This window comes from Sitodiplosis mosellana, unplaced genomic scaffold (assembly GCF_009176505.1).
Source record: "Sitodiplosis mosellana isolate CC-2019 unplaced genomic scaffold, AAFC_SMos_1.0 Smas_scaffold_1, whole genome shotgun sequence".
In the NCBI taxonomy this organism is placed as follows: Eukaryota; Metazoa; Arthropoda; class Insecta; order Diptera; family Cecidomyiidae; genus Sitodiplosis; species Sitodiplosis mosellana.
Window position 1 is genome coordinate 21,834,836 of NW_022595244.1, and position 25,482 is coordinate 21,860,317.

Consider the following 25,482-nt stretch of genomic DNA (forward strand, 5'->3'; position numbering starts at 1 on the left):
CACGCCGAATTCATTAGTACACCTGTTTTATCTCAAATGAGGGGCTCAGAGGAAGAATGTTACGCAGAAAAGTTCCGCGGAAAATTGTCGATGATGAATGAGCGGAAAAGGGATAGCTATATAGCAAACTGTATAGTAAACTATAGTGAACTATATAGCTATCTCTTTTCATTTGACATTTTTCCGCGGAACTTTTCTACGTAACATTGTTTCTCTGAGCCCCTCAAATATATTTTCACGCCACACTTACGACTTAATGAGGGAATATATGCTACCTTCTTTTCTCTCACTCTCCGCTCTCCATTTGAAAAATAAAACAGCAACAACAGCATTTATATTCAACGTACATAAAAGAAATGTTCGTTACATCGGAGATGCTTGAAACATTGTGAAATTTTTAAACAAATTCCACACATTTTGATGGCCTTCTACAGCAGAAAATTCTGTGCTCAAAATTAAAATGCACTTTTCATTATAAATTCAAAAACTTCCTTCCTGTGCGTTCACCTATTAAATTTAGTGGTATCTGTTCGTGGTATTTGCTCGAGCACTTAACGAACAAACTTATAAGTTCAAAGGAAAATGTTCCGTTGCTCACAGGTCGCGTTCTTGGAACGATTCAATCTTTTTCTCTATATCTCTATAATATAGAGCACAACAAGTCGAACTAACGAAAAAAAAAAAAAACTGCTCTGTTTTCCTAAAGTGCCTATTTCAGATTGCACGCCCCATGCGCAATCCATTGAAAATGTGTGTATAGGAACTTTTTGTGTTGTGAGCACACGTTCAACAATACTATACGTCGTATTTGATTATGGCATCCGTGTTGTTTTCGTTCATTTTATCCAGACGTCGATTGACTGTGTGCAGAAAACACCGATAGAGAGTAAAACAAATAGAATGGAGTAAAAATGCCGCTATGGATTGACCGTTTTTTTTTTCTGCCGCTTTATAATACAATGGCTTTGTGCGAAGCAAAATTGAGTAACGCTAGGCAAGATATGTTTATCCATTTGGCTGCTGGCATACATTGCGACAATTTTCCATTGCGGTACAATGCGTTCAAACTGCGGAAGGACAATGCATATACGGTCGTCTCTTTTCCGGCCACCACTCATACGCTCTCTCATCCTGCGAGTGGATTCCAAGAGTGTGAATCATACGGATATCCACAATATTCGTTGCTCTCTCTCTCTCTCTCTCTCTCTCTCTCTCTCGAAACTCTGTCTCATCAAAAATTCCCCTTCGTAAAACGCTATCCTCACTGCTCAATTTCACAATAATATTGTATCATTTTGAAGTTCAGCGACACGCAGCACCATTCACACAGCGTGATTTCATTCAAATACGTGCAGCTAAAACCATTTTACTTGATGCTCAAGTAATCCCAAAAAATTTCCACATGCGTGTGTAACATACTTGGTTCTGTTCTCTATTTTCGAACAAACACTTGCACAATGTTGAAATGTTTGATGGTTGCGAACGAGCGAGCTAGCTAGCTAGCGACGAAGAGAGTAATATTACGTTGAGCGAATTTTGTTGCCGTTTTATTCGCCGAGAAAATGGCACGGAGGAGCGAGAGCGCGAGATCCGTTCGTTTGTGAGTGTATAAAAGGACTATAATAAAGTGAAAATTATTCATTTTTGTGCCATTACTTAGGTTGCGTATGTCTCTCGGCTGCAGCCAGTTGAAAGAGAGCACCATCGATTCCAATACACATTGTGCCTGTGCTTTGGCTATGTGAAATTAGAGTGTTTATTATTGTAGTATTTTTGATCTGATTGAACGAGACAATGTGGCTGCTTGTGTTTATATACAAATAACAACAACTGAAAAAAGGATAAATTGTGTTGTGAGTGATGCATGCAATAGAGCATTTTCAAATTCATTTGTTGGGGAGTGAATTTTCATAAATAATAAATGAAGCATTCATGAAAGTTTGAAATAATGATTTGTTTCGAAACAGATTTTATTCAATCGACTGTATGAAAATTCATTATATTCAGGCAAAACTAAACAAAATCATTATTTTTGGTTGGAAAATCTTACCCCAAAATATAAAAAAAAAAACAAATACCAAATTGACGATGTCGAACGGTTAAAACAAATAAACATAAAACTGAGTCATAAAAAAGTTAACGGCTTGAAGTAAAACCAAACAATTGAACTGCGTTAGGTGAAACGAAGAACGCGAAGCAAAGAGCGCTGTTGTTTGAATTAGGAAAAGTCACCATGGGATCTTTTTTGCTATTTATATTCACTTTGTGCTGATTCTATTTTGGACTGTGAAAGACGACCATAAACTGCATGTGTTGTGCCCAACTGACGTTGTTCATATGTGTATGCAACAACGGCACCAAAAAAAAACTGTATAGTTTTGTTTCTATCTCTTCTCCTTGCGTCAATTTATTTCAAATCACACACACACACGCACACACAGAAAAAATGTGTTCCAACCGATTTAGTTGAGTCTAACTATTCGTCAATTTCGGGCTTAGTGGGAAATGCATTAGTAACGCAGCGACACGTGCTCACTCACTGCCTCACGCTCATGATGCAACATCAACGTTTACACTGTTGACTATTTTATATTTAGAATTAGAGAGATAAATTGACGGAAATACAAATGAAATCGTGATTTTTTTTCTATTCACTCCGCGATACAGTAGTGATCAAAGTACTGCAGTACGCTTTATTAGGCACACGCCTTTTTTCCCCGATTCAATTCCCGGTGATGTATGTGTTCGTTTTATCGTTTCTGTTACGCTTGCCAAGTGTTCAACTGAGAAAAAAAAATTGAACAGAACTGAATCTAAGCGCATCGATTCAATTATTATGCATGAATGAGCCGGAGCATTGATCTAACTGCGCTGTCCCATTATGTGGGACACTTTTACACCATTGATTAGAGTCGTGTGTGTGTGTAAAATCTAGATAATTACGAAGCCGAGGTATTCATAATCCAATTGGCTTTGATTTAATAATGCAAAAACTATCGATATGAACATGAACGCAAGCACGGTTCCGACTATATTCTGGCATGTGTTAGGAAAAATTCATGATAGTGCTATCGATATGGAATGAATTGAATTCGACGTTCATTCACTTACCAGCAGTTCATTGTTTTGGAACTATCGTGTATTGACTAAATATATGGTATTCAAGTCGTATAATCTAATAGTATAATATCCAAATTACACAGTAATCTAATGTTACAATTCCATTGTTTCCAATTCTATCAAAAATCGGAAGGATATTTTCGATAATAATCTCGAGTGAAGTTTCAATTTTGTATGTGAGACGAATGATTTAAGTGTAACCAGCACGAAAATGGGGTTTCGGATACTATTTAATTGGTGGCAGGTAAATTAAAATGAAAATCTCTTCCTGAATTTTGTTCGTAACACATTTATTCAAATCAAATATTTATTGATTCAACTCGGAATTGTTGAACTCTGAGTCATCGTTTTTATAGAAAACGTGTTCAAATGTTGTTTAGAAAAGCCGAACGGATCGCATGCTAAAATATATTTGGTGCGTGCCTATTTCGAAAATACACGTAGGTCTGACCCGGGAGCTGAGCGCGGTTGAGTAAAAGGAAAAACACTTTCGGAATTTTTGTGTGTGTGTCCCATATCGTTTTCGCTGAATTCTGCGTTGGAAAAATCAATTGTAAGGCGAAAAAATCGTAGGAAATTTAAAAACATAGGGAGAAAAGCGGCAAATAAAAATGAGTATACGTATGCAATTTACAGTCGAAAAAAAAACAATAACAGCAGCAACAACAAAAGAGTGAAAGAAAGAAATTTGACTGAAATTCAATCACTCATTGTGTTTGTTTTGCTTTTGTTTTGTTTAGTTGCTTCTTTTTGTATACGCCGCATGGAGTGCTATGCTGTGCTGTACTGAGCTAAGTCTCGGTTCTCAGCGAGAAAATAAGAAGAAGAAGAAGAGAAGAAGAAGAAAAAAGTCATGGACAAAGTATGACAGTAAGTGCACGTAAAATGAATTAGGAGAAAAGAAAAGAAAATAGAAAAAAAAAATTGTCGTCTCCAATTTATTCTCCATCACGTTCGATGTACGATGCTGGCTGGGGCCAAACCGAAAATCCATTTCATTGTATCGAACTCATAACTAACATTTGGCCTTTTGAATTCCGACTTAATGACATGCCAACGTTTGAGAATAACGTTTTCTTTTTGCCCATTTCGAATATATGACTAACAATAAGGCACTACTTACAGGCATTTCGTATGAGTTTACACGCACTAATGCATCAGCGCGATTGCTTTATTGTCCTTCTGCTTTCGGAGCCTCAAACACAAAATACCGCTTTTGCTGTAAGCGAATACTTGTTTGGAATATCGATTAGATGTTTTGTCCGATTGGAACAACAAATGTTTAGTTTCAGTCTGCATTTTGGCTTATCTTGACGCACATCGTGTGTCTGCAGCAGCATTAGAGAGATTTGGTCCAATTCTCAAAGTGCATGTAAGAAACTTACTCCAGAGTGACATATTTTATTGGGCAATAGTAAATTTAGTGTTGTTCGATTGTGGATTGTAATGTACATACCAATCGATGTGAATGTGTTTGAGACATATGGTTTGTCGTTTGGTTTTTGCTGCATAAGTTACCGTTTCATATACATGGAAAATTGATTGTGTCAAGAACAAAAAAAAAACACCCAACGAACGAAACTATCAAATTCAATATCAAGGCAAAAGTTACGCCAACGACACATGCTTCCTCGTCGAAACATAGTATCAGTCCTTTTTTTGTTATTTCGTGTAAGTTAAAGAAATTTGCTACGCTTTTTTTTCACAATTTGGCAGTTATCGCCATTATTTACCTCGCTAGTAGTTATACAGTCTACACAGTATGTATGATATCAGTGTGCAGAGTCGTATATGCGAAATAGAATGAAAATGATAGTCGTTTGCAAACACAGTCGGATGCGGCTGCAGTTGTGTAAATAGACTGGAAGTGGCTCGGTATTGATAAGATAAGGCACGTTTTAACGTCCTCGACACTTTTTTTTTCCTCGCTTCGAACATATTCTGCTGCGCCCATGTTTTTTTTTCACGGACACACAAGAGAAATTTGTAGAAAGCGGCACAAGAAACATGAGCCGTGACAGTAAACAGAAAGAGAGAGAAAAAAAAATTGTTTCGCTAAACGTAAAATTCATTACATCGTTTGACAATCTATATATAAAACAGATAAATTGTGTAACGTTTCGCTTAAAACCTGACACCATGTCTGCAAACTTTGTGCTAATGTTTTTGGCTTTTCCGTTTTTTCCACATAGGGCTTAGAAGTACCAAATACTACAACAATCAGATTACGACCTCATAGTCAAAGTTCCTCCGAACGAACGAGTTCCTATCGCTTTTCGATGGCAAACTTAGAAGAAACACACGAAGCGGAATTGGACGCAATTCTCGGTGAACTAAGTTTATTGGAGCAACACGCTAAATCAACAAACGGAACCGAAGTCAAAACCATGAACAACATGCAAAACAACCCAATAGCATCAGCAGCAGCAGCAGGAGCACAGCCACCACCATCAATCATGTCACCCGTTCGAAACGGTCGGACACACTCGCGATCGAATTCAACAGTTTCGGGCGTGACAAATTCATCGATTTCCATTTCATCGGAAAGCGGAAATGGCAGTGGATCCGATTCAAGTAGTGGTGCAATGCGAGAATCACGCACCGAAAGCCCGGACAATGATTCAGCATTCAGCGACACCGTTTCGTTGCTGTCCAGCGAATCGTCGGCATCGAGCAACATCAGTAATCTCACAGGAAATGCGCACGGCAAAAATATCCTGTCAATGAACTTGAATCTGCTACAAGTAAGTTTCGTTTTTTTTTTATTGATTGAATTTGATTTTGAAACTAAACGGTTTTGTTGTTCATTGGCAATTCACAGTGTGATAGTGCGAAGGCAGCCAAAATCCATTTGGCTCTGCAAAAATTAGAGCAAGCATCAATTAGACGTCTATTTGTGAAGGCATTTACAGCCGATGGAGCCTCAAAGTCGCTGCTTGTCGATGAAAGTATGTCGTGTGGCCATGTGACACGTTTACTTGCCGACAAAAATCACGTTCAAATGGAACCGCTTTGGGCATTAGTGGAACACATACCGGATCTTCAAATGGGTATGTACAAACACTGCTCTGGCATAATTTCATTCAGGATTTGATTAAATTTCCAACATTTTATTTCAATTTAAACGATTTTTCTCTGCAGAACGTTTATTTGAAGACCATGAACTGCTCGTGGACAACTTGATGAATTGGAGCAACGACTCGAAAAATCGAGTATTGTTTCTGCAGCGAAGTGATAAAATTGCGCTGTTCCACACTCCAGAGAAGTTCCTGAATGGTGGCACACAGATGGCTCCGGGCAATGACCATGACGAGCATACGAGGTACACAATTCAACTAATCCAATTATTTTTTTTATCATTCTATCTAAATCTCTTTGTGCTCTTTTCACTCACACTCACCCACTCTCTCTCTCCATTCTTAACCCATATCCAGAGCCATGCTGTTGGAGGAGCATTTTTCAAGCGGCAATCAGATTGCGATGGAAGGACCGTTATACGTAAAAATCGAGTCGAAAAAAGTTTGGAAACGTTATCATTTCGTGCTGCGCGCATCTGGAATTTATTACTATCCAAAAGAAAAAACTAAATCACCACGCGATCTACTGTGTCACAGCTTGTTTGCGGGCAATGATGTGTACAAGGGAATTGGATGGAAAAAGAAACACAAGGCGCCAACCGAATACACATTTGCGTTGAAGTCACAGAAGGAGTCGACGAGCGGCAGCGGAACGAAGGGCAATGTACGAGGCATTAAAATGTTGTGTGCCGATGATTTGGAATCGTTGGAAAAATGGGTGATGGCCATTCGTGTGGCCAAATACGGAAAACAATTACTGGACAATCATCGTACGCTGGTCGAAGATTTGGCAAGCGAAGAAATGGACAAATTCTCATCGAATCGTAGCAGCTCCATAGGAAGTATAGTTTCATCCGTTCCGTCGCATTGCAGCAATGAGAGTAATAATATTGTGAATAACAACAACAACAACAATGGTTCGTCAAATGGGCGATTGTCGAGAGCGTCCAGTTCAAGCTCGAGTGGTTGCTTGTCCGATGAAAATAACGCATTCGATTCAGATTTTCCAACCGGAACAATTAAACGAAAGCCTTCAATGAAACCAAATCTACCGCTCACATCAATGACACGACAATTGAAAGAGCGCAACAGCATAGACGAATCATCGAATCCAGCATCACCAGAGCGTGGTGGCACTTTGACTAGACGTCACAGCCGGCGTCGAAGCGAAGAAAGTTGCGGTAGTAATAACAGCACACTGAAGCGTCGACCAAACAATAGCTCTCGAGCTTCAGTGGATAGCTCTTCAACACATGCATCAACATTAAGTTCACCAAGCACACCAACCTCTCATGTGCCCATTATCATTGCAAACAATGACGATCTTATTGACGCATCTCCGTTAAGCCCTCTAGAAGTGATGCCATCGTGCATGACCGATTCGATGTTTTCACTGCCTCCGCCACCAGACACCGACACACTCACCGGGTCCACATTTTCCCTCGATTCATTTCCTGCTCCACCGAGTCCCAGCGAACTGAATGCTATGAACGAATTCACTGCATCACAATCAAGTCTACAACCACCTCCGCCTCCGCCAAACGACTTACAACCAATTTACGTGGCACAACAGAAAATGTGCTTCAATAATAATAATAATAACAACAACAACAATAATAATAATATTTCAATTCAAAACAACGTGGTTGGCATTGATGAATGTGATCATGCCACCGATGCTGCTAAAGATTGCGCATCGCAACCAATTTACGTATCCTCAATGAAATCTTCAATTAAAGCACCACCCTATAAGAATCCACCAGCATACAATGGCGGCTCGAACAGTTCAGCTATCTCTAGTCCAAGTGTACCACAAAAAACCGTCACATTTGCCGATTCGCCAATTTTGCTTCGTCGCAAGGTTTGCTTCGAAGACGAAGTGATCGCCAACCAGACGCAAAATCAAATTCCATCATCCCCGCGTCGCATTTCAAAGGATACACCAGCTCCAGTGCCACCTCCACGAGCCGAAGGCACACGATTATCAACCGTTCCATCTCCACGGCGGCTAGCTGATTCCACATCAAATCCGCCGCATGACTTTCTACAAGATTTGCAACGTGTAATGCGCAAAAAATGGCAAATCTCACAGAAATGCAAACTCGAACCGACCACCAATCCTCATGAAGTGCTCGGATTCCGCGACTTTGACAACAATGCCGCTTCAATGAACATGGAATACCATGACACATCGCATTACTATCGTGAATCATCCAATGTGAGCAATTGGGTCGAGTCACACTACGGTGGTGTGACTGTTGATAATCTGTATGCAAATCTTGGCACGGCCGCAAATGAACGATGCCCAGCACCGTTACCAATCATTAAGAAGCGTCCGCCACCACCACCACCAAAGCGAAACACAACTACCGTCTTAACACACAGAACCTAAAATAAAAAGAACAACCTTCATTCTGAGAATTTATTAAGAGTAACAAACAAGTAAAAGAAAAAAACAGAAGTAAATGTGCCATTTTTCCCTTTGTATCAACAATTCTAAGAATCGAATAACAAAAAAACAAACAACATTTTTTTTGCGATTTATACTTTTTCACAAAAACAATTTTCGTAATTTATCATCTAAGAGCTATGTAATAAGTATGCACTTCATGCCATATACACAACATTATTCTGGATGAATTTAAGCGATATAAACATACATTGCTTCGTTATACAAACAAAACGTTTTGTTTCAACTAAAAATGACGGATTATGAATCAATGAAGAACGGAAGAAAAACAACAACACACATTTTTATCGAAAATTGTTTCTAAATTGGAAAATATGAAAAATTTATGCAAATTTTTAAACCAAAATTTACTCAAAATGCAACATTTTAGACAAATTTACAAAAAAAAAGAACGATTAGAAACGATGTAATTAAAAAAATGCGATTTGTTTAGGCGATAGAATCTGAAAAATTGACGAACTACTGGGCTTAAAATGATTTAGAAAACGAAATCTAAGCAAATAATTTATTATTGCCATACACGATTTTATTTGGCGAAATCAAGTCTATATACATAAAATGGAAAATAAGTATCGATGTTTTGATTTGAAGCATACAAGTATTATTGAATAAAGCTTAACTATTATTATTATACAGCCGTTTGTTTTTCTTTTACACTAGCCGAATAATTGTTATTACCTAGATATGCATATTGATGGCGAGCATTTCTCGGTATATTCAAGGTATGAACCGAATGAAATCATTAGTATATGACTTCAAAAAGGATATGGTTTGTATTTGCACTCAGATCCTGGGCTTTGCCGTACAACGACATCTAGTCGAAACTTTACAAACTTCTTGCAGCCAAGACACAAGAGCAATGCCATGAGTGGTGCTGTGTGCTTGCTGCTCATGCTGCTATAATTTATGGTAAGTTAAGCATGAGATTAAACAACACCGTACTGACTGAGTACGACTTAGCCGCAACGTGGAATATTTTAAAACTCTCTCGCTCAACTTATGAAATTCTAAAAATGTTGTAAAATAATTTCAAATATCAAATTTAGTTTGCTTTTTTTCATTTTTTTAGTATTCTCGCTTTTTTTTGTCTTTTCGAGCATTGAAAAATTCCATTTTTCACCCACTTTTTTTTCGAAAATCAAAACTTTATCAGAAATTCAAAAAAATCATGGAATGAAAGAAGAGCAAAAAAAAAGTCTCGTAATAAGATCATTGTACTACATTCATTGCTCATCTTCTTTCTATTTGGTCGAGTGCGGCACATAGTAAAGATGCCGATATTCTCATATGCTTAGACTAGCAAAAACTATTTTAAAAAGGGGTTGTTCAATGTCATCTTGTCATATGCCCTTGGCTTCATACAGCATTCGTATGTGTGTTGATGTGTTCTCGAATGTGAATGCCGTCGACCCAATGTAGATTGAAGTAGAAGAAGAAAGAGAAAAAAAATTCACTAGGATCACACTACCTTTTTTGTGCAGCCAAATAGACGAATTACAAATCTAGACGATAATATCATATCATATAATAAATTCAGTGCAAACTCAATGGTTTCGATTCGCTTTTCTTTTCAGTATGCAATTTAACCATTTTGAAGGGAATTTGATTCGATGTCCAATTATGGGAATATTAAAAAATGATGTTTCATTAAAAATCATAGGAGAATTAAGTGAATGAAATTATTAGCCTTTTTTTTTCTTCATAAAAACACATTTTTAACAGTTTCTCCAACATTTTAGGCTATCAATTTGGTTGAAATTTCAGTTCTATATCAAACCGAATTTCGGAAAGAGAATTTTCGATGATAATTTTCCGTCTTATTGATGTGAATGTGCGAAGGTATTTTCTTCTCCAAAACTAAACGACTAAACTCTCCTTCAGACAAAAAAAACTCGACGATGCAAACGCGCTTCAAACTATCGAGACTGTGGTGCACATTGATTTGTGCATGGTTGAATGGTCTTTTTATGTGTATCATCATCTACCCCGTCATGGTATGTGATTAAAGATTAATTTTAAAGCGCGCAAAAAATAATAATGAATACACGGCGGCTGAAAATGAAGCAAAGTCGAGCAGAGCACAAGTAAACTACAACTATGCTTAGAACACGGAACACAATTGTCTCGGTTCCTCCTTTCATGCTCTTTCTTCATCTCCTCTCACTTTGCTTTCAATGAAAATGACATCCCTGGTATTTTTTTTTGTATTCTCTTCTCTGCTGTACATTACTTGCTCATTTTACCCGTGTCAAACCACACCAACTGATTGCAGTGAAAATATCCGTTCTCGAATTCGACGGTTTCAAATTGAACATAGGCATAGTGTAAGGAAAAAAAGAACGTAAAGAGTGTCGCACTCTTTAACGAAAAATGCCACACACACATGTAAATGAAATGATTGGCAATAAATAATTGTAACGAAATCTATTACATAGACATTTCATATTTTGTTTCTTCATGCTTGTGAGCTTATGAGATGTGAACAAGGCCGCACATTTTGGAATTAACGCTTCAGCAAATGCTTGAATGAATTTTTGCAATCGACTGAACAACGGGCGCCGTACGGGGAACATTCAACGTCAAATGTAAAGAAGAAAAAAAAATGTTGCAAATTGTAATTTATTATCTGTGACAGGGCGGTTTCCTCTCAAATGAAAAGGATTAAACAATGAACAATACTCTCACTCGTTTCGCTGGTGAAATTCTAAAGCATTCCATTTAACTAATAGTTAAGCGATAGTATTTCGAATTATGTTATTTAATTTGTTCTTGAATCAAAAACAATCATTTTCGATGAATTTCGTAGACCCAACCAAATCTTCCAGTTGTTTTGTGTGTGTGTGTGTGTGTGTGTGTGTGTGTGTGTGTGAATGGAAATCATTCGAATATCCGTCAGTAATTGAAATTCAAATAAATTCCGACTCGGCGATGGAATAACTTAACCGTAAACAATTAATATTTAATGGAAGAATCAGCGTTGGCACGACAAAAACTACACGGCCAAGTGCAAAAGCATTTCCATTTTCAGTTGATTTTCCCACTTGATATCGACGGCAATGTGTAAATAAAACCGTTTCGAGGAAACATTTTGTGAAACATTGTCTGCAGACAAGCACGCACACGCAAAATTTATTTTCTCGATACAGGCAAATGACGACCATTCGTACCGTATTTTCACTGTTACTTATGCTCATATGACGGACGCGCGCGTCGGAATCACATTTAGTCAATCGTATATTAAAGTGTGCGTGCAAGTCGGCAATTTAACTAACATCATCAACGCTTTATCGCATGCATATTTCCTACGAAGAAACAGTTGAATTGCTGTCAGAGTTAGGGCTAGAATTCTCGTTTGGAATGAAACTGAAAAAAAGCCAATCACATAAACTCATTCACACATATTCGTTATTTTGTCCGTCAGACTGAATGACCCGAATGAATACGCTCAAAGCTCATACATAACCACAGCAAAATGAGAAAATTCTGTATCATTTTAACTAAGGAAATTTCTTTTCATCGTGTGAAACGATTCAGTAACATAAAATACCGCATTTCATCTGGTAATATTTAATCAGACAGCATTTATACAATCATTACTGATTCGAATTAGGCATTGGCTATTTATCAGAACGATTGTCACAGGCATTTTGGTTAATTTGATGTTGAATCGTTTGTGAAGACCTCAGGTCGAAACTGAGATAATATTATTATATAACATTTTCTTCTGAAGGTGGTAATCGTCATCTTTTCGGTGCGAATCGAGCAACGAAAGGTTTTTTCACTCTCTTTTCGGCAACTTGGTTGCTTGGCCAACCAACAATCTAAGATAAAATTGTTATTAGGCGACTGGTTCAGTTTCGATGTGAGGCTGACATTCATGATCGACGAAGAAATGTGTGCGTTCGCATTGAACACACGTGTCCAATCGTTTGTTTTTCCCTATTGGATCCAGATCAGAAAAGCATTCCGATGTGATAATCAAATGAATTCCATGCACGCATACACAAAACGGCGAACACTAAATTGATATACCTTCATTGAATGAGAATTGCAAATAGAATTGTTGGTCGATGGTTCCATGTGTACGATTATTTTGTACAAATAGTTTTTTTTTTCTTCTCCTTTGCTATTTGTTGTATGTGAGTCAACCGCATACAGTCGAACAAATCTTCAATTACGACACAGATGATATAATTTAACTCCCTAAAAGTCAGATGCAACCAAACACGTATGACAATAAAATAGATTTGTTCAGGCGTTTTTTTTCTTCTTCTTTCGTTGTATGTACGTCGACATTAACCAATTTCATTTTTTCGCCCGAAATATCGTTCAAAATGAAAATATCGATGCATACGAGAGAAAAGTGTTTTGGGAAAGAACCGTGAGTGAAACGTGCTCATTGAATTTATATGAAACGCAAGCAATGTATTTCCATGTGCGTATTCGTATTTCTTGGCTCCATTACGTATGTGCCTCGTACGATGTGTGTGTGTGTGTGTGTGTGTGTGAGCGTGTGTGCGTGTGTATCGAATGGAGTGAGAGCATTTCGACCTATCAACGTTTTGGATAATGTGCGCATTACACGTATTGTTACCAAATAATTATTACATCTTTGGGACAAACAATAATCATTAATTTCATCAGAATTCTCGCACCCAAAGCATACTAAACGTACGTCGCACAAAATTGTTCCGTTCGTCGAGTAAGATGATGCACATCCTCTGTATTTGAACATTGCTTCCCGATCCAGAGCTATTCTTATCGCCTTCCAATCCATAAGACATGAATATATTGAATTTAATGCTTTTATAATTACGAACATTCTATTTTGCACACAAAAAGTAAACTGAATGAAGTGGCGGTCGATTTCGATTTTTTTTCTTCATTCAAGTGTTGCTTCTTTGATTTATGCGTCACAATATGAGCTACTTCCTATTTTCCCTGATAAACCAATCGATTTTCATTCATATGCATATATACGGGGCGCATCGTGCAACAGCATGCATTCTACGAAAACTGTCACCATAAATCACAATGCACCGTTGAATTCATGCTCGAATTTGGTTCATTCCTTTAACCTTATTCAAACGATCGAAAAATTGCGTAGTGTGTGTAATTAGCGATATTGTACCAGAGAGCAAACAATTGAGATAAACGAAAATACCTCAAAAGAGAGACGCTCAGAAATGTACCAAATATATCTAGATCGAAGCGAAAATAGAAAATCTCGAAAAAAAATCTCTTGCATTCATTGATTCATCGTGTGCACAAATGCGTAATACAACAGTTACACTCCTGTTGTTGTAACGCCGGCATTTGAAACACGGGAAAAACCTAATTTATCTACTCGCCTATTGAATAAGGAAACACACAAGGCAATCACATTCAATTGCATGTAATTTTGATAATTTATGGGCAAGCGAGTTCCTGAATCAAGCGAAACGAGAAGATGCGCCAGTAAACTATTTGTGCTCATTCATGCGTGTTCCCATTTTCAAATTATCTCGCAAAGAGAAAACAAATGCGTTGTACACCATTGATTTTGGTCATACATTTTGATTAAAAAAAATATATCCTGGGCGGAATTTATTTCGAAAAAATCTTCGTCCGAACGATATCTTTGTTCATGCTGCGTTCAGCAAGAAGAATCCAAAGATTGTGCATCTTAAGCAATATGCAATGCGTTCCATGTTTTATAATGTTATTATTTATTTCATGTGTGCCGTTTGTAATTGGGTTTGTACACATTATTACGTGAATTATGTGGCATTCGTTGTGCATGGTCGTCATTTCATTCGGAGCGCATGCGGTGATTGTGCCTATTGTTGCTGTGGATTTTTCACTTTTCACCGAAAGATGCAATGCACACAATGCCAAAATTCCGATGCTATTGTTCCGTCTCTAATACGGAACCGATTGCCACGTCGGTGCCCAAATGTGCAATGGAAAATATTTTTATTGGGAATTTATTTTCTCTGCTTTTTCTTTCTTCCAACAACTTCGTTCGGCAAACGTCGAACTTCCCCTACGATTGAAAACTTTCACCACGTTACAAAAAAAAAAAAAGAATCTTATAAGTTATGTTATGGGCCATTTCTTTGACTCTATCACTGTCGTCAATTATACACATTTCATTCCACATTAAATGTGTTTCAGTCATGGAACAACTCAAATGAACATTGAATGTCAATCAGAATGCAAGCTATGTTACATCAAAAGCATTCAAAGGGCATTGAAATTTTCTTTGTCATCTCTTTCTTTCTCCTTCTTTCGCTCTTGTTCATTTCGTGTTGCTACTGTAAACACATGAAGAACAAACACATATTTTGTGACACTTATTGGCCGTATTTTACCATTCCATTTTCTTTCAAATAAATAATAATGCTTTTTTTGTTTCTATTAAGCATACGATTTTGTATCGAAGTATTCGATGGAACCACATATTTCACGTACGAGTTCGTTTTCATGCAATTTATGCCGCTTTTAAAATAACGACCACCGATAACATATTTTAATTCGAATTGAGTGCTCAGATTAACTGTCGAACGAAATGAAGTTGTGTTAATCAAGGGAGAATGTATTCAGGGCTGAAAACTAATCATATAAATCTTTTGTCAACGTAATTGCATTTTGTTTCGATGTGAATGGAAGAATGGAATTGAACGACGGCAGTTTAGATGCTGATGCAAAATTGAACTTTTCCAACGTTTGCCGTTACGTAGACACCGACCAACTGAATTCCTATGAGTTAGAATGAAAATATTTTATTTCTTTTGGAATAAAATGAAAAGTTTATTTATTATTATTCATATACAACACCATACTTTGAACCCGAACAGAACAGAAAAGATTTACAAAGAACATTTAAACTTACACTGCTGAATTGTATGCTGTCAAATTTCGTCTCTCTCACACTAAATGTTACACTGACTTTTTCGCGTGCAAATTTCTGTTAGAATGAAAGAGATTTTGTTCGCCGTGGACTCAGTTTGGATGTTCTTTAAAAAAAAAATTTTCAATTTAATTGTTTGATCATCATAATGTTTTCAATTTATTATCAGCTAACTTGCGAGATATATTTCCAATACCACTGCCTAGCATCAACACTAAATCGTTATCTTGCAACGCTATTGCTAATTTTGTCGGTAATTCATTCGTGTCTGTCACTAAAATTGGATTTATTTTACTCTGATTTCGAATTGCATCACATAATAAACTACTATCGGGTCTTGGAATAAGTGGCTTCCTCCACTGAAATAAACTTCCAACAATAATAAAACATCTACGCTGCGCAGTACTTTAGCGAAGTCATTAAAAAGATAGTCACGTGTGACTCTTTGTGGTTGAAAAACAACTACCAAACGTTTGTTTGGCCAACTATCACGGGCAGCTGGGATGGTAGCATTTAATTCAGTCGGATGATGGCCATAATCATCAATCGATAACACTTCGCCCGATTTTCCGTTTATAGCTTCTAAGGAATAAGTGCTCAAATTCTCAAAACGACGTCCAGTCCCTTGGAATTGTTTCATCGCACGCAAAATACTTCCATCGTCAATATCCCCTTGCATGGCGATAGCGATGGCTGCATCCGCGTTCAATGCATTGTGACGGCCTGGTACATTCAACTCAACATGTAAATCAGCGTTAATCGGATGTTTTAGTGTAAAATTACTTGCTGATTGTACATGGCAATATGAAAATCTGCATCGATGTGGTGATCACCACTGAACCCATAAGTTATTGTACGTCGATCGATACGTGATAATAGTTCACGGATTACTGGGTCATCAATGCACATCACAACGTGTCCACAAAATGGCAGATTATGCACGAATTTAATGGAAGCATCTGTTACATTCTCGAAATTTCCCTGGTAATTATGCAAATGTTTCGGTTCAATGTTAGTGATGATCGTAGCCATCGGTCTTAAATTCAAAAATGAAGCATCACTTTCATCCGCTTCGACAATCATGTGACGACCATTACCAAGACGAGGAATTCACTCCGAAATTCTTCACTAAACCACCATCTATGAAAGTCGAATCGAGAGCGGCTTCTACAAAGATATTGGCAACCATTGCAGTTGTTGTAGTTTTCCCATGTGTTCCTACAATTGCAATGCCATGACGGAAGCGCATTATTTCTGCCAACATTTCAGCGCGATGAATAATTGGAATGTTGGATTTTTCTGCGGCTACGATCTCTGCATTATTCGGAGCGATTGCGTTTGATTTAACCACTACATCAGCACCCTTAATGTTTTCTGGTTCATAGGTAGAGAAAATTTGAACGCCCATATTGGACAGATGTTGTGTAAGCGCGTTTGACTCCCAATCTGAACCGCTTATTTGATAGCCTTCACTCACTAAAACCTCGGCAATCCCACTCATACCTCTACCTCCGATACCGATCATGTGAATTCGCTTGATATCTCCCATTGCAGCCACACATTTCTGCGATTTTAGTAGTTGTGGACTTGCACTTGGACTTTCGACCAAATCACAAAAAAAGAAATGCATTCCTCATGTGCCAAAAATTAGAAAATTAACTAGTCAATGACAGTTGTTGTCAAGTGACACACATACACATCTAAGACGTGTATATATTTGACAAGTAGCTCTTTTGGTCAAATAATGAGCGTTTTCTTCTTCTTTCAAACATGTATGTAAATCGAAAAGGAACTTTTCAAAAATTAATTAGAATAATTCGAATAGATCCTTTTAATTTGACATAAGTCTAAGGCTAAATATAGCTTTCAAAAACGAAGAGTAAATAAAATCATGAGTGAATACGATCGTTGTTTCGATTTTCATTTTATGTCTTTGTGATTTCAATGAGAATTATGTAAATATTTTGTCACTTTTAAACAATTAAACTGATTTGTATTCTGATTGTTCGATTCGATGATATCTGTGTGCTGTAACTTGCCCAAGCAAATAGGATATTGATTGAAAGGCCAATATGCGATCCGAATGGGGAAGACCAAAACGGAAGATATTATGCATTTCCACATGGAAATATGAAATACCTCGTGGTTGTTGTTATACATAAATAACGTTGGGACATCGTCTGTTTTGAATGATGCCTGAAATGAATATCATTAGGCAGATTCGAATGCAAGTCGGTCCTCTAAAAAACGAATCTTTGTCGAAATCTAAGTCGAAAAAAGCAACTTAACGGAATTTAAAGGATGAGATGCATCGAGATGAAGGCGCATCATCATTTTTTTTAGATGTTTATGTGCTCTCTGTTTCAACCTTAACCCTAATCAACAGCAGTTGAACAGTCAAGAAAAATATTGATCATTGGCAAAGGAGTAAAATTAGGGCATTTGTATAGACACGCTGTCTACACACACCGGAGATGTGAAATGATATTTAATCTTAAATAATAATGCTAAATTAGTTCACAGACCCTTTTTTTTTTATCTTATGAGAGATTTCGACCAGAAACAAAACTCATCAAACTATATCAAACCATTTTCGATCGGAATCTCTGTGCGTGTGTGTGTATTTGTGTGTCATTTAAGGTATTACCGTTGCTCTCTGGCATCATCGTCAACAGCTATAGCCCTCCGGCAATGTTTATTCTATATTCCATCACACACACACACATGAAGGCAAACCCATACGCTAGCGTATTTGTCGAAAGCAGAAAAAAAAGCAGTGAAAAATAACATTGGATGGAAGTGAAAAGCATTTATGAACGGGGTTGAGATAGTTGCCGTTGTCTCGGGACTTGTCTTCAGTCGGCATTGTTTTTTCTTCTTTTTCGCTCTGTGTCGACTCTTCCGTGAAATATTCTAAATTCGACAACGCTCACGTAGTGTCTTATGCAAATGAACACGGAAGAACAAAATAAATGCGCGTATAATGCGCATAAAAGAAAAATAGCATTAGATCATCATCAGCAGCAGCAATAGCAACAGCATCTGAAGACCGGTATTCCCGAAATCAGCCGCTTTTTGTGAACCATAACCAATTCGGTTCGAAATTACAATACAATATACACAGCTGAATTTATTCATCATATTTGTTGATTATATTTTTTTTCTTTCTGCGTCGCAGGACGTACAACACACAAACAACCCTTCTGGCCTTATCGGGAATATAAGTTTCAAACGAAACACGCTTCTGTATGAAATATTGCCGACGTAATTAAGAAGACATATCTCTCGCACTCATCCACCATCGAATGGGGGATAGCCAGTAGAAAAACGACGGTTAGACTATAAAAAAATATTGACTCAGTCTTTTACGGTACAAGGAAATTATATCGGATGATACCAAAAACAAGTCGAGAGCAAACGCAATTCCATTTTTCAAGTGAAACTAAACTCCGTTTTTTTCAACAACGGAAATTGGCTTAAATCTCATAGTTTTCTATTTCTAATTAATTTAATGATTCAAATCAAAATATTCGTTTTTTATTCAAATTAACGGTAAATAGTCGATTCGTCGGGTGGAATGAAGTTTATGCCAAGAACACGATAAATGTGCGAATAGAATGGAAAAAAGTCAGTTAAGAAATGAAATGAAGGCTCAAATTGATACTATTCAATGAACAGTGTTCATTTATGCTTTACCTCTAAAATGCACGCATTCCTAAGGCGATAGACGTTGATAGTTGCTAGTCGAGAAATAGAACGAGCGACGATACATACAGAGCATACACCAAATTGTGTGATATGAAATGAACGGAAAGATTGAAATGTTCTCGCTGTACAAACGTTTTAATTAAGATTGTGCCTTTTGACTTCACAATTGGCGGTATTAATAAAAATCGTTCTCTGTACGCAATTAACAAGTTAGCGTTTGATAGAGCTCTATCAAGTCGGTTTAGTAGATCATTTGAGAATCGTCAAAAACGCAATTTGATGGATGAGTTTGAATACATCTTGATCATTTGTTTAACGAATGCTGCATTGAATTGGGTACATGGATTCAATTTAAAATGGAATTCACATGTGAAACAGTTCATTATTCGCGTGTGACGCTTGATTTCGTGTTGGGCAATTGGGATTAACTCGATGGGGCACATTTAATCATATATTCACCAGAATTCCCGCGTGCAATTTCCACTCGGGAGAGAATGAGTGAGTGAGAGAGAGAGAGAGAGAAAGGGAAAAATCAACACGCACACACAAATTTGAATATCGTACGTTGTTACCTTAAACGTGATCAAATTGGTCAACAATGCGAACAACCGCAGCAAGAGAATGCTGACGCAAAAATGGTTTGCATTGACAGAGGCATAGATAAACAAAACTAATGAACTTTTCCCATCTGTCAATAAAGTGTAAAATAATTGGCGAGCAGAGAATTTCTAAAATAAATAAATAAACAGGCGAAAATTTTCATATGCAAACATTAATCGGTTGTGCGCCATGTAAGCATTAATTAGATGGAGTAGTGGTAAATTTCCGCTGGATTTCATTCGGTTGAAATGTAACGGTGAACAAACAAGTTAGCCGCTTTTCTACTTGATACAAATAGCCGCAAAGTTTCATTCACTCTCTCTCTCTCTCTCTCTACCGCTGTTGAATTGTGCGGTCTATGACAAAAAACTTTTCCCCCGCATTCGCTGAACTGCAAACTGTTTAACCACCATTGCAGACGTTCAACTGCCGCGTTCGAACAACGATATGAATCGATATCTGAAAACTTTACCACGCGTATCGCTACGTTAAAATGATGATTATAAAAAACGAATAAAAAATGACACATTCAACTTGGAATCGATAAAGCCCCAACGAGTCGTGTACGGAATGAATAAAGCAAAATTCACTGGTGGGCAATAAGTTGGAAAATATTTTTTTTTTTTACATTTCGCCAATAAGTTAGTTGTGTTGCTTTACAAGTTTAACGGGCGAATGATGTTGCTATCGCGATATTAGTATTTGTTAATGAGCCGATTAAATGCCGTGATAATGCAACGACGGCAATTGTCTCCCTTAACTTTTCCAACTTGAAATTTGCTTACTTCGTCCATTGTCCTGTGTGCGTATCTCTCACTCACTCAATCTCTCTCTCTCTCTCTCTCTCAGAGAGATCTGACTCTGGCTCGTCGTTGGGTGTGAGTCTTGATATGCGCATCACAAATCACATTGCTCTAAATATTCTACTGGCGTTTTTGAAAAATAAACAAAATTCGTACGCGATGCGGAATCATAAAATTTATCTTGTTTGCATAATTGCTCACAACGCCTTTGGTCCATTCTTCGAGCCTCGTAATATTTTAATATTCTTGGCAAATAAAAATTACAACAGCACGCAGCAGAAACAGCACCACCAGCGAAAGAGTTGCTTGTTTGTTTCTTTCTTGGCGCTCTGTGTGTGTGTGTTTGTGTGTGCGAAACAAATAAACGTATACGTGTAAAGTCAGCAATCCCCATAGAGCTCTTAGCAAAAAGTTTGCGTCAAGTTTTCCACAAATTTATGTGCTTTCGAGCGTAGATTTTCGATTATTTTATTTCGATCGTCGTTCACACTCGGTGCGCATACGAAAGAAAATTGTAATTGGATCAAAACACACCCAAACTATTCGTTTATATGACCGGCATAAATATGCACTTTTTTCCACGACAAAAATGAAACGTGTCAAACCGTTGCCAATACGGTTGACAATTTGTTCATTGCTTTGCACTGGAAATTGTTGTTTTTTCATATTGACGATCCATTTTTTCCACTCTCTATTTGAATGATCCTTGGAAAATCGTCGGAATTTTCTCGCGTGTTTTTAAGTAGAAATCAAATAAAATGGGACTTTTATCCACGTAGGCGCAACATAAGTAGGGTTCAAATGTGAAATAAAGCATCTGTACAATCACATATGTATATTCAGGCCCGGTAAAATGTCTGCAATCAAAAACCAAAGTAAGTATCCAGTGATACTTCAACGAGCGCTCATTTAGAACGAGAGGTAGAAACAAGCAGTTGTCTTGTCCTGTTGTTATTGCTCGAAAATTCAAAGCATTCGATAAATACCAAAAATTGTGTAAGCACTGTTTAAATGCTCATATATTGTGCAAAACAATGCTTGAAACCGTGAGCATTCATTCAAAAAAGGAGACCATTCTACCTTCGTACTGAAAGAGAGAGAGAGAGGAAGACATGGAAACATGGAAACATGTAATATTCAGAAGCAAAACCGCCACATATTTTATTAAATTGTATGTTTTTATTGTTTCGTAAATGATATGAGATTCAGAGAGAAAGTGCCACAACCCTTTCTGTGAAAATATAAATTTTCAAACGTTTCTCGCTCAAAATCGCCTCGTGCCTTCATAACAAAACTATAATAATTCAATGTATACGAACGCATACAATGCGCCGAACTATTCAACACATCGCTTCAAAAACATAAATGGTGGCGTCGTTCAACAAGAGCATTTCATATTTAATTAAATCCCATGTATTCTCAGTGTAAATAGAGCGAAGGAAAATTGTTCTGATCATTTTGCCATATCACATTTTGAGGGCTATGCGTTTGGCTATTTATTTTAAATGTCTTCTTCAACAATGGGAATTCACAATCATTCTAAACGCGGTGAGAATAGTTCTCGGCACAATTGCGACTTTTTTTCACAACAGTTTCACTGATAGTTCTATTTAGTTTCATCTCGACACTTTGGGCTTTGGTTTGGTTTGGTTTGGATAGACACGAAGCTTGCAATAAATTGTTTGCTCAAAGGATACTAAACAACTGCTTTTTATGAGTGGATTTCAAATTTGCCGCTTTGAAATGCCAAATTGTAGACATAATTTTGAATGTTAGTACATTAAAAATCGCTAGGAACATCGCATCGTGAAGTGAAATGGTTAGTCGTGTGTGGCCGGTATATTTGCCACGTAGCTTCTCACAACCCATTAAATACTTGGAATTACGATCGAAGCTCTGTGTAGCGATATACACTTAAAGTAATTTTATTTTGGAATCCCTAATAATTCAACCGTTTGCGCGATGTAAACAAATATGTAATTTGAAAGACGCGATTTCAACCTTTTGGGTGGATTGAAATTGACGTGCCTGCCTCGTGCATTCAAATCAACCACATGTAGAGGTAAAACTATTTTCATAGATGAAACATGAGATGCCACTTGTCCATTCGGTATGGGTAGTGCGCATCGGTAAAGCATTTTAAACCTTTCTAAAATGCTAGTTAAAGAAATTGTCTTGAAAAGAGAAGATTCGCATTGTTACCGTTCCACCTGACGACCGACAGTTGTGTTAAAATTTCTCTACCTGCGGATCACATTGATTATATGTGAGAATATATGTTCTATTTTACTCACGTGTGTACCGATCTTTCAAAAATTAGTTTAAGCGACGCGAAGGTTTTCACAAAGTCTTTTGCGCCACTTACACTGGTTATTGAATGGAATGTTATTTCTGTCATATTTCCCTCCATTAAATGCCTATCGCATTCATAATTCGTTCTGGTATATTGACAGTAAAATCTATTGTCATTTTGTTGTCAGCGTCAACACTTTTTCCTCTGTTGTTGTTCTCGCATACACGAAAAATCATTTTTTTTTTGTGTGGACATTGCAAAAAAAAAAGAATCAACATTTTTTTGTTATCATGAAATAACGGTTCATTTACTTCCACTGATTGAAATGCATAGAAAAAAGGTTTCGCTTTGCGATACAAAAAGGGTCCAATCCAAACAGAGTCTCTACCCATTTGAATAAAAAGGACATTCTTTTTGTATATCATCTGTTCCAATTAATTAATTTTCAATTAAAAAAAAGCGATTCACATGCATGACAAAGAAAATAAAAAAGATCCATTTTTTTCCCACTAATTAATGCACAAATAAATTTTTTTACAGAATCTTTTCAATCAAATTGAAATCTTTACTGCGTCTAAGAAAACACATTTTGATAAAAACATCTCGCTTCTACCATCGATTCTCGTAATGAGAACGTTTTTTTATGCCTTGGAAAATGATTTTTTGTGTAAGAAAACGAATGAAAGAACGAACGTACCTAATGCTTACCAAGAAAAAATGCACAGAACAAAGAGAATTTGGCATTTTGGTAACTTGATTTCATTTCTATTGAATCGTGTCCTTTTAACGACGGATAATGTAAGCTAACTTTTGCCTTTACTCTTCTCTCGGCTCGGCGATAGATACAACAATCTTACACATATTGGCCTGAATCCTAATTTTATTCTCGCTTCGCTTAAATATTAATACCGGAAGATAGAGGCTGATAAAGAATCAGAAAAACCTTTTCACATCTGTATATTCATTTCGGACGCATGTTTATTCCGATATAATAAATTAATATATTTAATGTAAGGGGTATGTATGGCTAGATTGCTTACAGAGGCAAAGCCATTCATCGGTAATGAATTGAATGCATCGTGTGTCGATTAAGCGAAACACATTCACTCTCTCCCCCCACTCCCTCTCTCTCTCTCTCTGCCCAGCCATTGCAGTGAACAAACAACGACTGATTAACAGTTTTCGGCGAATTGTCAATGATAATGACTGTGATGGCTTGTGCGTGATCGAACAATTCGTCACCCAATCCAAAACGATGGCTACTGTGTGTTCGATAAAAATCGTCAAAATTCGAAACACGTTGCTTGTAATTTGAAGGGTAACGAGATGGAGATGGGCAGCCGTTAGATCAGCTACGACGTGCAGTTTTTTTTTTCACGCGCTTTTCCGTGTACTGTACTGGATTCGAGTCGAACCAAACCCGGATGAAAATACGAAATTGAGCCAAACCGAAAATGCGAACGATTGAACAAAAATTTCTTTTTCCACAGATACTTTTCTGATTAAAAAAACAGGCATGCATTTGTGTGAATTGCAAAATATCGTTTCAATTCATTTTGTACATGAAATATCGACAATCTAAATATTTGTGACGTCATCAGTTTGCCCATGTGTACGTATGATTTCCCACCAGGGACATTGTGATAAAGATGACAAAATTTCATAAGTAAAAACGTTTACCGACGCTAAAACTATTAATATGGCGATGAGAATCGTGAGAAGTGTGTCGGTGGTATCGGAAATATACATTGATTTAGCCGGAAAAGTCGTCGCAAAGCAAAACTAGTTTAGGCCAGCCAGCAACAGGAAATTAAGGCAGGAAGAAACAATTACATCTGATACTGGTTGGACGTTTAATCATTTTGTGAATCGGCTCCACTGAGCATATCGGTTTTGATGACATGGATTTACTTTTACGAAATCAATCGATTTCAGATCGCTGCCATCAGCTAGTGTGCTCATCTAAAATTCTTTAAGATGTCTACTTTAACATTTATAAAATATGAGCGGGCCAGCGAGTAAAAGTAATCAATGAACAAACTGATAGGGAAAATAAGAAAAAGCGTAGCAAATGGAACGTTCCACATAAGAAAAAAATACGCACGCTGAAGTGAAAAAAAGAGAAGTATACGAAAATCCGCTCTGCGTCGGAAGAAAATTATTAGATAAGTTTGCTGCTTTGACGTGACCATTGCATTGACATCATTACCATCGAAGTGAATATTTTCCGTTTTTTTTACTTCAATTTCGAAGCTACTGACGTCTTCGCCGATAAAGTAGAAAAGAGTGTACTGGACGCGCGTGAAGCAGGCAAGCGAGTGAGCGAGAGCTGGAGAATAGCTAGCAGTAGCTTTTTATCTATTCAAGTCACTTGTTTCATGTTATTATTATCATGATTATGTATGTGAGTTGTACATGGCCAGTCAATGTGTTTTCTGTTCGATATGTATTACTTTCGAAGACTTTTTGTCCTCGTGGCTCTCATGTCGAAAAAGACGAAAAAGGGGGCCTCTATCTTC

The 25,482-nt window shown here is 37.2% G+C and overlaps 2 protein-coding genes across 8 annotated transcripts in view; one reads left to right on the forward strand and one right to left on the reverse strand.

Moving 5' to 3' along the window:
- The window catches only part of LOC129569196 (abnormal cell migration protein 10), a 43,759-nt gene extending 34,459 nt beyond the window's left edge, over nucleotides 1-9,300 (forward strand). For 4 of the 7 annotated variants that reach the window (XM_055447822.1, XM_055447832.1, XM_055447813.1 and 1 more), the window contains 4 exons: nucleotides 5,313-5,864; nucleotides 5,942-6,170; nucleotides 6,262-6,442; nucleotides 6,555-9,300. In XM_055447822.1, coding sequence (XP_055303797.1) covers nucleotides 5,313-5,864; nucleotides 5,942-6,170; nucleotides 6,262-6,442; nucleotides 6,555-8,589 — 2,997 coding nt within the window. In that variant the 3' untranslated portion in view covers nucleotides 8,590-9,300. Of the gene's footprint in view, nucleotides 1-1,641; nucleotides 1,854-3,103; nucleotides 3,365-5,312; nucleotides 5,865-5,941; nucleotides 6,171-6,261; nucleotides 6,443-6,554 lie in introns of those variants that run through there. The other 3 variants (XM_055447851.1, XM_055447860.1, XM_055447869.1) reach the window with 3 other exon arrangements.
- A 6,402-nt stretch (nucleotides 9,301-15,702) lies between these two features.
- On the reverse strand, nucleotides 15,703-17,189 carry LOC129568781 (UDP-N-acetylmuramate--L-alanine ligase-like). Its single transcript, XM_055447095.1, has 4 exons — nucleotides 16,674-17,189; nucleotides 16,343-16,540; nucleotides 16,026-16,295; nucleotides 15,703-15,855 (listed from the first exon to the last, which is right to left on the reverse strand). The coding sequence occupies exons 1-4, from the start codon at nucleotides 17,187-17,189 to the stop codon at nucleotides 15,703-15,705; spliced, it is 1,137 nt and encodes a 378-aa protein (XP_055303070.1).
- Nucleotides 17,190-25,482: the final 8,293 nt, after the last annotated feature.

Coding starts and splice junctions, on each gene's coding strand:
- LOC129568781 (XM_055447095.1), bottom strand. CDS start 17,189: ATGCATTTCTTTTTTTGTGATTTGGTCGAAAGTCCAAGTGCAAGTCCA. Junction 16,541..16,673: donor GTTTAGTGAAGAATTTCGGA/GTGAATTCCTCG, acceptor CATAATTACCAG/GGAAATTTCGAGAATGTAAC. Junction 16,296..16,342: donor TTGCCATGTACAATCAGCAA/GTAATTTTACAC, acceptor TTACATGTTGAG/TTGAATGTACCAGGCCGTCA.